At 54.4% G+C, this 14,534-nt stretch overlaps 1 protein-coding gene across 3 annotated transcripts; it reads right to left on the bottom strand.

Annotated features, from left to right (window-relative positions):
• Positions 1-7,078: 7,078 nt before the first annotated feature.
• On the bottom strand, positions 7,079-13,831 carry TCEA3 (transcription elongation factor A3). Of its 3 annotated transcripts, XM_059868458.1 has the most exons (14): positions 13,602-13,829; positions 12,072-12,134; positions 11,864-11,969; positions 11,383-11,548; positions 11,059-11,127; positions 10,794-10,862; positions 10,595-10,669; positions 10,239-10,316; positions 9,966-10,120; positions 9,611-9,672; positions 8,601-8,750; positions 7,925-8,071; positions 7,774-7,845; positions 7,079-7,636 (listed from the first exon to the last, which is right to left on the bottom strand). In XM_059868458.1, exons 1-14 carry the CDS (start codon positions 13,668-13,670, stop codon positions 7,628-7,630), a joined length of 1,290 nt encoding a protein of 429 aa, XP_059724441.1. In that variant the 5' UTR covers positions 13,671-13,829; the 3' UTR covers positions 7,079-7,627. The 3 variants fall into 3 exon arrangements, with proteins under 3 accessions (XP_059724441.1, XP_059724439.1, XP_059724440.1); XM_059868456.1 differs by lacking the exon at positions 7,079-7,636 and having other exon boundaries at positions 7,684-7,845; positions 13,602-13,831; XM_059868457.1 differs by lacking the exons at positions 7,079-7,636; positions 12,072-12,134 and having other exon boundaries at positions 7,684-7,845; positions 13,602-13,831.
• Positions 13,832-14,534: the final 703 nt, after the last annotated feature.

The following is a 14,534-nucleotide window of genomic DNA, read 5'->3' on the forward strand; positions in this document are numbered from 1 at the left end:
ATCGCTTCCCCTCCCTCCACTGACAGCTCCAGATAAATCAGCCTTGAAGAGGAAAATGGGCTGATTTGTGTGTTTTGTTTTCCCATGTCAACATATCTGAGTGTTTTCATACCTTGCGGGGCAGCTGCTGCAAAGAACAAAGCCCATTCGTCAAGGGAGTTAAAATTAGATGAGATTCTTCTCTGCCTCACCATTCTGCATGGCTGCATGTGGGGTGGGGGGTTTGCAGCATTGTTTCCTCGGCACTGTGTGTGGAGAGGCTGTCCCTCGGGCCCGGGTGTCTGTTCGCTGACATGGCCAGAGTCGGAGTTGAGTCCCGAGGCTGCATGGAAAATCTCTGCTCACCACCTTGCAGGCAACAATCCCTCTCCCAGAGGTTGGTGATGTCTTGAGGGTGATGCCACCAGTGTCGCTGAGATGTCCTTGGATGTGGGAGGGGCTGTCCCCCTGCCTGGCTCAAGCTGGTGACAGTGGCAGCCTGCCCCAAGCCCGCTGCTCCCACCAAGGCTGGGGGCAGCAGGGCTCCTTCCAAACACAGGGTGAGTGCGTCTGCTAGTTCACCCTTTTCCATGAAAAATACCTCCAAAGTGATGATTATTTCATTGGAGGGGTTAATGAGCCCTCTTCCTTCACCCAGGCTCATGCCTGGCCTTGTGGCAGGGACAGGGACAGCAATAGCAAATGGTTCATGGGCACCAAGCTGCGCTGGCAGTGAAGGAAGGATGGGCATCACACCCCATCCCTGGGGGACTCAATCCCCACAGGAGCCTTTTTCCCTGACTGTTGCTTATTTAGGTATTTTCACCACCCCACTGCCCCCTCTGTGTTGCCTTTGTCTGACAATGGAGCACTGACTGGGAGCTGGCAGCGTCTCCCTGGATTTTGGGGAGCTGGGAGCCTGAGCTGTGCTCTGCTCAGCTGGTGCTCAGGGTGGCAGATCTGCTTCCATCCGATGCTCGATGCTGGTCGGGAGCATTAACAACCTGTGAGTCATCTCAGAAATGAACCATCACCGCGAAGGGGGAAACACAGCAGCATGGAAAAATAAAGCTTTTTGCTGCTGCTGAGAGGAATTGGTGTCAGTGTGACCCCTGGGCTCCCTGAGGGGCTTTCAGGGTTTTCCTGGACAGGGAGCAGGCCCTTTGAGACCGAGACATGGGGGCTCAGTGTCCTGTTGCCTGGGGCTGGCTGTAACATGGGAACCAGGTGTCCTGGTGCCTCAGGCTGGCCGTGACAGGATGGAGGGCCAAGGACCCTGTGCACATCGACAGACACACATGCAGACCCAGCAGACAGGGAAGTGTTAGGTCTGGGTTTCCCAAGGGATAAGGTCTGTTTGTCTGTCTCCTGTGAGTCTGACAGAAGATTTGCCAATGTCTGTTACTGTACCAAGAGTTTGGGGGTTATCAGATTATTTTTTTTTCTTAAGATCCCTTTTAGAGCTGCAAAACTGCTGGGCTCAGCTGGGCTGTCCCCAGGAGCACTTGGCCAGCCTGGCCTGTGGTTAAATGAAGACTAGTAATAAGGAAAAATTGAAAGTGGTGATTTAATGATTGGAACAGCTCTTCTTCCACAGCTATCTGTCTGCCTATCTAAATATAGATTTATATTTTCTAAACACAAAGTGCCAACATCCCTGCTCTGAGATGGGTGAAGCAGCTGTGAGCCAAACACAAGAATTTAAAAAAGCAGTATTAAATAACTGATGTCCAATGAAAGCCTTTGGCGGAAGGAAATACTCTGCAAATAGATACTTATTTACATAGAGAAGAAAACAGCTGGAAACAGATTTTTCTTTTCTCCCAAGGTTTTGGCTTCAGCAGGTTGAGGGAGAGGATATTTGATGTGTAAATCCCTTCCTGCTGCCAGGTTTGGTGGAGGCAGAGCCACGTCAAGAGCACCCGTGGCTCAGGGAGGTGTTGGCTTAGACAAAATGTTGTTGATTTAAAGGATATTTTAAATTTGGGTTTTTAACTTGCCCTTCTTGTCTTGCCCTCCCATGGCACAGTAGGGAGCAAAACTTGGTCAGGGATGGCCGCAGCTCCCAGGAGCTGTCCCCCTGTGCCCATCAAGGAGCTGCACACACACACATCCATATCGATGTGGCAGAGGGACTGGGAGCATCAGAGCAGCAATGTTGCCAGGGATGAAGGGAGAGTGTTTGCCCATAACCACCTTCAAGGTAATGTTCCAACCTAATTCCCAATCCCAGAATGGGTTTTTCCCATCAGCATGATGGAAAGATCCATCCTCCTCCCTTCCACTAATAACTGCACTCCATTAACAACTTGAATGTTCTAGGCTAAGTGTTCCCATTTCTCCCACAAATGGGGCCCTTCTTGTGCCCACCCAACAGCACAACACCCCCTCCTCCCCCTGGCTGTGGGACCAGAGCTGAGGGTGGATGCCAAGGGGACAGTTTTTAGTCCTTGCTGTAACCAAGATATCTTCTGAGCAAAGCAATTTTTCATTTTGCCTTGTGCTTCTACCTTCCCCGTATCCAAGCACAGCCAGGATCCTCTGAGGGCCTGGATGACTCACCACAGCAGAGATGTAAGGGCATTAGCACGATTCCTCCCTGGGCTCTACATCTCCCACCATCAGGAGTTTTTACATTCCAAGCATCTTTCCTGCCCCGAGGAATTGTCACGTTTACCTGCAGAACGCCTGGGCAGAGGGAGCACGTCGAGGGGCAGGGATGGGGGCTGGACCAGGGAGGGTGGGGTAGGGATCAGAGGGATGGCAGCACACACACGGAGTGTCACAGCCTCGCTGGTGGCAGCGTGACACGTGTGCTCCAGAGCAATTAGTGCCCTCATCCTCAGTCATAGCCGGAAGATGCAGCAGTCCCTCCTCCACGGCTGCTCTTTCCCCACAGCCCCAGCACTGTGGCAAGTGCAGTTGGCTCACTAATTACATGCCATGCCTAGACTGGCTGCTTTGCACAGTGCTATTAGTTAGCATTTGTTTTCCCTGGTGGTTGCTGACCCTGCCAGAGCTGGGAATAAATTTGCTGCTGTGGGTGATGGGTTTGCTGCGCGCGGCCGGCGCTGGTGGCACAGCTCCTGGGAAATAAATGGCTTTGTTACAGGACACACCATTTATATTCTCATTTTGGAAAGACGAGGCGGCTTGTTGGAAGAACGTAGCCCTCAGTGCCAGCTGCTCTCAACTTTCAGGCTTCCAGAGACCTTGGAGAAAAGGCAGAGAGCTGAGACAGTTGGGATTGTTCCGCCTGGAAAAGAGGCTTTGAGGTCACCTAATTGTGGCCTTCCAGCACCTAAAGGAGCTGTAAAGAAAGACAGACAGTGCCTATTTACAAGGGTCTGGAGTGGCAGGACAAGGGGAATGGCTTCCCACTGCCAGAGGGCAGGGTTACATGGGATATTGGGTAGGAATTCTTCCCTGTGAGGGTGGAGAGGCCCTGGCACAGGGTGCCCAGAGCAGCTGTGGGTGCCCCATCCCTGGAAGTGTCCAAGGCCAGGCTGGACAGGGCTGGGAGTAACCTGGTTTAGTGGCAGGGGGTGGGGCTAGATGGGCTTTAAGGTCCCTTCACACTCCAAGAACTCCATGGTTCTACGACGATGAAAGGGGGCACAGATATGACTGGGGGCAGAGCTTGGGACCTGTCCAACCTGCCCTCCTGGGGCATTTTTACTCAATAAATAATTGACACGGGGCTGGGAGAATCTGGAATGGTGTAAAGCAGGTGGAAAGATACTCTGGGAACATTACAAGCAAATCTGGGTTAGAAAATGTGCAATGATTTTTCCTCTGCAACACAAGCCCTGCCCGGTCCACGCATTTTGATGCAGAGGATCACAGAGTAGGGATGAGCCTGAATATCCCATTGAGCCCCCCAGGCTCCTTCTCCTCTTTCCCATCACCTTGGGTGCTCTGCCTGCACTAAGCCTGTCCTAAACCATGTCAATCTGTAGAGCAACTGTCCCCCCCCCTTCCCCTCCCCCCTTGTTCACCAGCTCTGTCCTCCAGCCACCTGGCACTTCATTATATCACTAAAGATTAATCCACAGCTCCTAATTGCCGAGCGCCCAAGAGCTCCTGGCAGGCAGGGAAAAAAGTGTCAGGCAAAAAAGCCAATGTCTTTTTTTTTCCTCTGCAATATTTAGGTCGACGTACTGGTGGGGGAAGCACAGAGATGGGAATTTGTGTGCTTTGAGGGAATTGGGGGGGGTTATAGCATTTATCGGGGTTTTTTCGCTGTCATCTCCTCCATCCTGGCTGTAAGAGGGAAGAGTATGCATGATTCCAGCTGAAAGTGAGGAAAAAATGCATTTTATGGAGGGATCTTTGCATTTAATGGGGGATCTTTGCTCAGTTACTCTGAGTATTCAGCTAATGGAGGGGAAAAAAAAGGTCTGTGCCAAGCACTGTGATTTTAGGCAGGCTTAGATCAAAGTGCTCTGCAGACTCAGCAAACCTCTCTGGCCAGGAAAAAAAAGAGCACAGGGTTTTTCTTTAGGAAATGTATATTCTGTAATTTTCCATGCAACACATTTCACTTTAGAAATAAAGGTCTGGGTCCAGTTTGGGCTCTTTTGATGCTTTTAATCATTACAAAGCCTGGTGTGCAGAATTGCAGCCATACACCTCGGCGAATCATTTCCTTCCAATGGACTGCAAACACCGCAGATGAAAACTGATTTTCCTCCTCTTTCTTTTTTCTTTTTTTTTTCCCCCAGAAAAACACCCCAAAGCAAATACCCAGCCAGCTCAGATCCATGGCTTTGCTCCAAGTATTTTGGCTTGGCTGAAGATCCAGGCTGGATCATGTGGCTGTCCTGGACAATCACTAATTTTTTCAGAGCTGCTCCAAAGCAATTGAGTCACTCACATCAAGCCAAAACAATTGAAAGAGAAAGGAAATTCAATTTGCAACCCAACCTGGGGCTGGAACCAGAAGGAGGCTCAGCGTTTTTTTCCTCCTATTTCAGTGCTATTTGTGTGTCATTCAATGCTGGGAGTGTCTTGCCAGTTACCCCTGCCTGGTTCCTCCAGGTGTTTGGGGACCACCATACCACTGCATCCTTTGACAACCACCCCTATGGAATTCAGACCCAAAGCCCTGCATTCTCCTGCCCTTCTAGCAGAGGCAGCACCTTGTGTTTAGGAAAACCAGTGCCTAGGGGTTTATTAAAACAAAGAGCTGGAGGTCTGGGGAGGCAGTGAGTGCCTGTGCCTTAGGGATCATTACCTATTGATTTTAAGTGAGCATGGGAATGGGCAGGGGAATCTGCTCAGTTTGTCACAGACTGCCAGTCATGGAATCATGGGATGGTTTGGATTGGAAGGGACCTTAAAGCTCTTCTCATTCCACCCCTGCCATGGGCAGGGACACCTTCCACTAGAGTGGGTTGTTTCAAGCCCTATCCAGGCCTTGGACACTTCCAGGGATGGGGCAGCCACAGCTTCTCTGGGTACCCTGTGCACAGCAGGAGCACTAGGACCCACACAGAGAGGTAAAGACTGGCTCCAAAACTGCTTTCATTCCGTTCAGTTCCATTAAGCCCAGGTGCTTGGGAAGCCCTGGCTGTGGTGAGACAGAGTGGAAATTTTCCAGAGGGTCCCTCCAAGATCAGCTGTCCTGGTGGTGGACAGGACACATCATCTCCTGCTCCATCCCTGTGCACAGGGACCTCCCACTGTGCTTTGGGGGTCGGTGACCGGGGCCGGGGGAGATACAGATGCAGTAAGTGAGAGGATGGGGAAATGGGGTTGCCAAGGAAACCACAGAACAGCAAAGTTCTGATTGTTTTCTCAAGGCTGGAAAAATGCGGGGGAGAAGGGCAGCGGCAAAGCCCCGTGCTGCGGGTGAGCTGGGGGAGCTGGAGTATGGTGTGGTGACCCCTGGGCCAGCCAGGATTGCAAAGTAAAACTGGCCATGTGCCAGATTCTGTGGAACAGGGTGTCCCTGAGGTGGCTGAGTGCAGTCTTTGGGGAAGGGATGTGGTCTGGCCGCAGCAGCAGTGGCTGTCCCCTCCCGGGGAAGCCTGGCTGGAGCTGGACACTCTGTGGGGTTGTTTAAAGTGGTGCAAGTTGGAGGTTGAATATAAAAACTCCATCGGATAGAAGATTCAGCATCTCCTTGGAGTGACCTGGAGGGATTTAAAAAATATGTTGATGTGGCACTGGGGACATGTAGTTAGTGGTGGGCTTGGCAGTTCTGGGAGAGCAGTTGCACTCAATTATCTTGGAGGTCTTTTCCAACTGAAATGATCCTGTGATTCATGCAGAGATAGGCAGGGAGAGGCAGGAAGAAACACCAGCCTCTGCTGAAGCTTTGGAGCATCCAAACCTGGAGCCTCGGGGTGGGTAAATCAATCCCTGGCAGGAACTGTAAGGGCCTCTCCATCATTGCATGGTCTCGACCAGCACCACATAGGGCTGGAGCTGCAGCAGAGGTCCTGAGGGCTCTTGTGAAGGACACAAAGGGATGCCAGGAGAGCCATCATAACATGCTTGGAATCTGGCTCCCTCTGGTGTCACTTAAACACCTTTATTAGACTGGACTGCAAAAAAAATAAGTCCAAATCCCCCTATTTCAACCTTGTCCTAGGCAAACATGCCCTGCAGTGCCCTGGGGATGGCTGGGAGCCCCAGTCCTGCCCTTCCTGTGCTCCCCTCACACCTCAAGGTCACACTGATGTTTTATTCATCCCCTACAATCCACTATATTCCTTAATTGCAGCCACACACACTGTCACAAGGGTAAATAATTGCCTTGGAGGCTCATTAATCACTTCAGAGTGTTAACGAGCACCACAGCCCAGAGAGCTCTTTCAGGGGCCTCAAGAGTGGTGGGGGCCCTCAAATACGGAGGGTTTAGCACCCAAGTCTGGGTACAAATGGCACGGCCTGTGAAAAAATTCACACCAGCGCAAGACCAAAAAATTAATGATGGGTTAATTAACAGCTTCACTGTCCTTCTCTGCTCTCACGCGCTGGCTCATGCAGGCATGGGAGCAGTACCCTCCACAACCCTGAGGCTAAAGCTGGGGAGCTATAAACTTGAGACAGACATCCCAAACCCATCATAGGAAACAGTCTGTGCTGCAGAGACAGTTCACACCTTTATTACTCTGGCTGGAAGGGTTCTTCCTTGCTCTGCAATCTTTCTTTCTTTCCTGGGACATGGTGCCTTCAAGCCAGGCTGGATGGTCCATTTGTCACAGAGCAGAGGGGCACAGTGGCATCCCAATAGCATCTGGACATGCTGCACCCACTCTGTCCCCTCCATGTCTCTCCCCTCCCTCTGTGTGCACTTAGGTGAGGAAGAAGGTGTTTGGGTTATTACCTGGCCCTCTGCCACCCTCAGCTCCCAGGCACAGAATGAGTCTGTTCCCAGTGGGATCCCAGCCCACCCCAATCAAAGGGCAGGTATTTGCAGGGAAGAACCACTGAATTCACAGGGACCTTCTCGAGTGAACTTGACATAGCCGAAGGCCAGGTCCCCAGGATGTTTGAGGGAGCCCAGTGCAAATGTACGAGGAGTTGGGGTTTAGGGACTGGTGCCACCCTGACTCTTCCTCCCCTACCCAGCTGCCCAATGTGGTGTTACAGCAGCTTGTCTGGCACCACGCTCCCTCCAGCCCAATCGCCAGCAGCGTCAGCAGAACTGCAGGAGAAGCAGAGTCCAGGGCAGGTGGTAAGCCCTCACCCAGCACCCAGAGCACCACTTCAGGGGGCTCTGCTACCCCTGAAGGCTAGGAAAGGGGTGGGTTGCCCAGAGCATGTCCCCAGATGGTTACAGACCTTCCAGCGGTTCCCACACTCGTTGCACAGCACGAACGTTGTCATGGGCTCGTCGGCACTGCGCGTCTGTACCTGGGGTGGAGCAGCACCGCCTCAGTGCAGACCCTTAGAGCATCCCCCAAGCCAAGCTCCCCTGCAGACCAGGCCTGACCTGGTTGTACGTGCAGTTCTTCTTCTTGCATTTGCCACACTGGAAGAGGTCAGTGACGGTGCCACCTGTCTTGGCCATCTGGTGCTCCCGGATGGCCTCCTGGGTCATGGCATTCCGCAGCTTCTTCAGCTCATCACTGGCCATCTCCTGCCAGCAGCATTGGCCCAGATGGGTCAGTGTGGCCATGACTCTGCTCACATCCAAGTACCACAGTCCAGCACCTTCCCCATCCTCTCCCAAAACAAGATTAATCCTGCTGTCTGTGCTTGCTGGAGGGTTTAGACCCATCCTGATGAAAAAAATCACCCCATCTTCAAACTAAAACTGCTGTCTGCAGGGATCTGTCTCCTGACAGGAGAAACCGGGCTTCTGAGGAGCCTGATTTGTGGACTCTGGTTGAGGACAACTGGGGAGACTCCAGCCTGATTCCTGCCCGTATGACATCCCACAGCCAGATCTGTGATAGGCTGGGGGTCTGCAGGGCTTTAAGGGTCCTAGCAGTGCTGCCAGCTTTCTCCTAATGCTCCCCGTGTCTCATTCAGCGCTGGGGTGGGACAGGGAAGTGCTGGGACAACCCCACTGTGGACAGCACCAAACCAAGACCCAGCACTTGGGCACCACAGAGGCAGCATGGAGGAGATCCAGGGGCACCAGCCCCATGCACCCCAGTGCCCACCTCAGCAGTCATGCGGGCGATGAGGCTGGGCTCGATGGCCCCACACAGCACATTCCTCCGCAGACCAGGGTTCTTGGGGTCCTTCAGGTTGCTGATCCTGCTCCGCACCCGGTTGCGATACTTCATGTCTGTGCTCTTCAGCTCCTGGAAGATATGTGGGGTCTGTCAAGGAATCAACACGGGGATGCCAGCTTGGGTGCTGCTGTCACCAGGGCCAATGGTCACGTTGAGGTGGCTGATCTCGCTGGGGCTTTCCTCCCTGTGGGAAGTGTCCCCATCCTTGGCTTTAAGAGGATGAAGCACAGCTTGAGATGTGGGGAGGAAAATGACTTTGCATTGCCTTGGAATGTCTGACATCCAGACAGAGCTATGGGGCTCAGGGACTATCACCAAGCCCTGTGCTGGGACAAAAGTTCATGGTGCAGAGGACTCTGTCTACTCCCTCCTCCCAAAGAACATGATATGGACAGGTTGATGTAGCAGCTTTAGGCACAGAGTCTGGGAGGCACCAAAAAGGGCACCCAGGAGGTGAACCACCCTCGAGTTGGTCCTGGTCTCAGGGGGCTGCCAGAAGAACCCCAAGCCTTGAGTTGGGGGTGGGCAGAGGTGGCTCCATCTCTTCCAGCACGGCACAGCCTGGACATTGTGAGAGACTGGTTCTGGCAGGAGACACGGGCACCTACAGCAGGCTCATGGAAAAAGATTTGGCTGGGTTTGAATTTATTTCCCCAGGGATGAAGGCAGGTCCCTGACCAGAGGGGATGGGGGGAGCACACACACTCCCCTGCACGAAGGCAGTGCTCAGGAGACGCTATGCTCAGCATCAGCTTCAGCCTTAGCCTCAGCATCCTCTCACTGAGGTCTGGGCTCCCTCTGCAGGCAACGAGCACGGCAGAGTCTGTCACCCTCTTCCTTGTGCCTGTCACCCTCTGTCCTGTCCCCAGCAGCACTCTTGAGCCCATGTACACCCCCCCAGCAGATTAAACCTGGGGATCCGTAGCCCCCAAAAGGATATGGTCTTCAATCTCCGATGCCATCTTCTCGCAGTTGACACTGAACTCCTTGTAGTCGTCTGAAGGGTAGAGAGGTTAAGGGGCGACTTCCAAGTGTGAAACCAGCCACAGATCTCACTGTACCTCCCTCAAAAAATCTCACCTCTCCCCCTGTACTTGCCCCAGACCCTCCATCTCTAAAATACCTAGTTTTACCCATTTTGAACCGTAAAGATGCGTCCTCACATCCAACTCCCTTATCAGAGACCCTACCAAGCTCCTTTTCTTTTCTTCGGGGCTGAATGCTCCTATCAGGACTGTCCCATAGGAGAAACAGCCCAGCCTGGGGTGCAGCACCCTCAGAACTGCTCACCGTCCATGCGCAGTGCAGCCGTCAGCATCTCAATGCACTTGTCCCGCACCGAGTCCCCTGTGAGGTAGCAGGGGGCCAGGAAGCAGGGGCTGGCAGAGAAGGAGGGGCTGCTGGGGGTGCGCGGCACCTCAGGCTTGACTTTGCTGCTGTTGGCTCTGCAGGGGCACATGGAGGGGCACGGGCAGGTGGTAGGGTCCTGGCACAGCCGCAGGGACCTGACGGGGTCCCTTGGAAGTGGAGTGGGTCTCTCCTACCTTTCCTCCTCTGTCCTACCTTTCCTCCTTGCTGTCACTGGAGTTTCTCTGGGAGCTGGTGGGAGCTGGAGAAAGGCTGGTGCCCACAGAGGCTCTCCTGGGAGTGGCACGAAACAGGACAGTGGGGATGATACCAGAGACAGGGCAGGCAGGACAGGGGGCAGGGACTGGTGGCAGGACCTCAGGCATCAGCACATCGATGAGAGCACTCACTCGGAAGCCAACAGGAATCTCCATTTGCTCCTCCCAGAAAATATCCCAGTGCTGGGGCAGGATCAGGGCTCCCAGCCACTTCTCACCCCCTCCATGGTCATGGTATCCCCAAGGAGGACCTTAGAAGCATCCCCAGGCTGCCCAGGGACACCCTCTCCTTACCTCTCCCCTGACAGTCTCTTCTGTGTGGAGGAAGAGGAGGAGACGGTTGAGGACTTGGAGTCAGCAGAGGCTCTCCTGGCAGGACAAGCCCCATGTCAGAGGGCAGGGACTGGGACAAGTGGTGGGTCCACACCCCAAGCACAACCCAGTGAGGGGCCAGGGTCTGGCCTCTCCCATCCTCACCCAGCCCAGCACCCACCGCTCTTTCTTGCCATCCTGAGGTGATTTCTTGGAGGATGCAGTGGGGCTCCTGCCATCACTGGACTCTCTTCACCACGGAGGCCCAAAGGAAGGGAGAGAAGCTCTCAGCAAACCCAGCATACTCTGGCAACCTGTGAGCTGGATGCTGTCCATCTGCATCCCCCATCCCTGAGCCCCACCCCAGGCTGCTGGCAAAGCCTCCTCTGGGCTGGCAGTGCCTGGCAGAGCCTGGCATGAGGGTCAGGGCATCCTTCAGCAGGTACCTCTCCGGGCTGGAATCGGCAGAGTGGCCCTGGGTGGTGGTGGCATGAGAGTCACACTTGCTGGGCTTCCTAGGGATAAGGAAGAGAGAGCAGGGGTCAGATGAGCACTGTCCAAAATGACCTAGTTTTAGAGAAGGGAAAATAGAAAATGGCCAATTCTCCCTCCTCCAAAATCTGCCCTGGTGCGGTCCCAGAGGCAGTTTGGTCTCCAGAGGTGCTGCCAGCATCCATGGATAGGCAGAGATGGATAAACTCTTAAGGACCAAGCAGAGGGTGGTCTCATATTGGCCCCAGTGTCCCCCAACAGCAGGCAGGAGGCCTCACCTCTCCTTGTGCTTCTCTCTGTGCTTCTCAGCTGTATTCTTGCTGTGCTTCACCCCTTCACTGGGGCAGCTGGAAACATCCAGCCCCTTCTTCTTCTCCTTGTCTCCATCTGTGTCGTTCTCCTTCTTCTTACCTGCATCCTTCTCTTTTTTTGTGGTGGTGGACTCTGTGGGAAGGATTTGGGTGTCACAGTCACAGCCCAAACCAGCACAGGGCACCTGCAGAGTTGCATCCTGGGGTGGGGAATGATTGCGGAGATGCTCAGCTCTTGGTGGGGCACTCACTGAGTTACACCACTCTATCCCAGAGGGAAAACAAGCCCTTGGAAAAATCTGGGTTGCAGATTATAGGAGCCTGCACGTCCCAGCTCTGGACTGATTCCACTCCATCCCCCCAGAAAGCATTGGGGCTTGAGGTGTGGGGATGGCTCAGGGAGGCCTGAGGCTTTGGGGAGTTCTCGTCTCCCTTCAGCATCACTCACCCAGAAGCCGCTTCCAGTTTTTGATGAGGATTTTGGCTGAGGCCACCACCTCTTCATCTGAGCAGTGCTTCCTCACTGAGTTCACAGCCACTCCAATCCGTGTGGTCTGGGGACAAACACCAGGAGCACATCCTTAGGGATGTGCTGGCTAGCACAGGGCACAGGACAAGCTACCCCATGGGGTGTCCCCCCACCCAAACCCCCTCACCTGGAGCAGCTGGATGGTCATGGTGTAGCTGGTAAGGGACTTGAGCAGATCCAGTGCCCCTTCCTACAGCAGGGAGAAGCCACAGGAGCCCTTGAGGAGGCACCAGGCCCCACCAGGAAGGGCATGACAGCCCAAAGCAGCCCTGGGCTGCTCCCTGGCATTGCCCGACCCTCTCACACCGATAGAAAAGGCCCACACCCAAATTGTGCTGGACCATCCCAGCACCAGGTCACATTTCCAGATGGGTAGCATGAGCTTTTCTTAAAACTTGGGAAAACCCCCATCTGTAAGAAAAATCTGGGCTGGTGGGAGTTAGGGACAGCTGGGGGATTTCCCAGTGTCCCCCACCCAGGGGTGTGAAGGTCCATGGGACACAAGCCCCAGGATTTCTTCCTGATACCCTGCAGTGGCAGCTGGGATAAAGATAGTCCAGCATAGAGCCTTCCTCCTCCTCCCTCTCTTTCTCCTCCTCCTCACCCTTGGTATTTTTAGAGCCCCAGCAGCAGACGCCAGCTCCCAGGTATTCCCCCCTGGGGACACTGTTCCATGGAGTCCCACCATGAGGGGCTGGATCTGATCCCCCCAGTGTGATGGGTGCAGGGACATTCCTGTGCTGTAGGTGGACCCTGGCTCTGTCCCATCCCAAAGTGCAGCAAGAGAGCTGTGGAACACCCCTGTCCCTTGACCCCTGGGTAATTCCTGGCAGCAAGCAGAGCCATGGGATCTAGTTTGATACCGAGCATTGGTATCCCAAAAAGCCACCAGATCCATGGAGACGGCAGTGCTGCCCCGCCAGGCAGGAGCCTGCACCTTGTCAGGGCAAAGGCCAGTGGAAACAGTCAAATATTAACTCGGAGAGCTGGGCTTGGCCCATGTAACTGGCTCACCAGAATCCTCACTTGGCACAAGGGGTGGCAGGGCTGGATCCTGGCTCCCCCAGAACACAACCACCAAAAACACCCCGGAAACAGTGTCTGACCCCTTCCCCTCCCTTTGCACACTTGTGAAACAGGCAGGGCTGTGCCCGAGGGTGCACTGAGGGTCTTACATCCCCCAGCCCAGAGCTTTTCCTTGCCTGTACACGAGCCTCTGGCCCTGGCACTGATCGGGTGTTGGTGCACAGGCTGGGGGCCAAACACCTGTCACCCACAATCCGGCACTGCCAAGCAGTGTCAGGAGCTGCCACCCATGGGGAAAACGCCCCCTTACCCCCAAATCCCAGTGTCTGGGAGCAATGGGGTCCAGGAGAGCCCCAAATCAGCAGAAAAATTAAATCCCCTGGGTGCTGACTATGATGTCCTGAGGCTGGGCTTGGGTGACACAGGCAGCACCCCTTAAACCCACTCCGTGCCTCCAGAGACAACGTGAGGGGTGTGAAAAGCAAACCCCCTCCTTTCCCAAGCCACACAACATTCAAACATGCATGTAAACAAGCAAGTGTGTAAATAAGCATGTGTTTAAATATGTGCACGTGTAAATACGTACGTGTTTAAATACGCGCACACGCCCCAACGAGCTCAGCCACCTTACCGTGCTTTTCCTGGCCACCATCTTATCCAATTTCTTGGCAATCCGGACCAGCTCCTCAGCGGGCCCCATGGTGGGGGCTCCAGCAGAGCAGGACGCTGGCTGCAGGCACAGCTGGCTACTGCTGACATGGGGGTCCCGGGCAGAGGGGTGGGCGGGAGCAGAGAGGGGGGGAAAAGGGGGAAAGGGACGGGAAGGGAAGAGAAGGAAGGGAGAGAAGCAGAAAGGAGGTGGGGCTGTCCCGGCCGGTTACAAACTCCTGCCAGGAAAGCAAAATAGCCCAGGGGAGGGCTAAATATAGCCGAGAGGCACGGCTGCAGGAGCGGGGGAGGCGCACGGCGGGGCGCTCCAGGGCGCGCAGCCCGCGGCCAGGGGAGCCCGGGGAAGCACAGGGCCCGAGATGGGGCTTTGCCATCGGGATAGCTGAGCTAGGGAATCCTCAGGGGCAGGGGTACAGTGTGCCGCAAGCTCCGTTTTTCCCAAAGTTGATCCAGCAGCAAGATCCCTGGGGGAATAATCTTTATACTCCGTGCATTGGAACATTCCGCTATACGTGGAATTCCAGTATACAGGAATAGTTCTTATTCTGCAGTACTCCACATACTGGAGTGCTTTGGTACTGAGAATATCCCATCCCTGGAAATGTCCAAGGTCAGGATGGACAGGCTTGGAGCAACCTGGTCTAGTGGAAGGTGTCCCCCCTACACCAGGGGATGGACAAACCGATCTTTAAGGCCCCTTCCAACATTCCATGATTGTGCGATGACAAACGACACGCTGCAGTCTTTGAAGTGCAGCAGAGAAGGTACTCCAGCAGTGGCAGCAGAGCCAGTTGATGGTGTGCCAGCCTAGGGCCGGAGCCGGAGCCCCGCAGGCCTGGCTGGACAGGCAGCAATACGGGGCACAGGCCATTGGGATATGTAGGTGACTACAACC

This window comes from Haemorhous mexicanus, chromosome 27 (genome assembly GCF_027477595.1).
Source record: "Haemorhous mexicanus isolate bHaeMex1 chromosome 27, bHaeMex1.pri, whole genome shotgun sequence".
NCBI lineage: Eukaryota > Metazoa > Chordata > Aves > Passeriformes > Fringillidae > Haemorhous > Haemorhous mexicanus.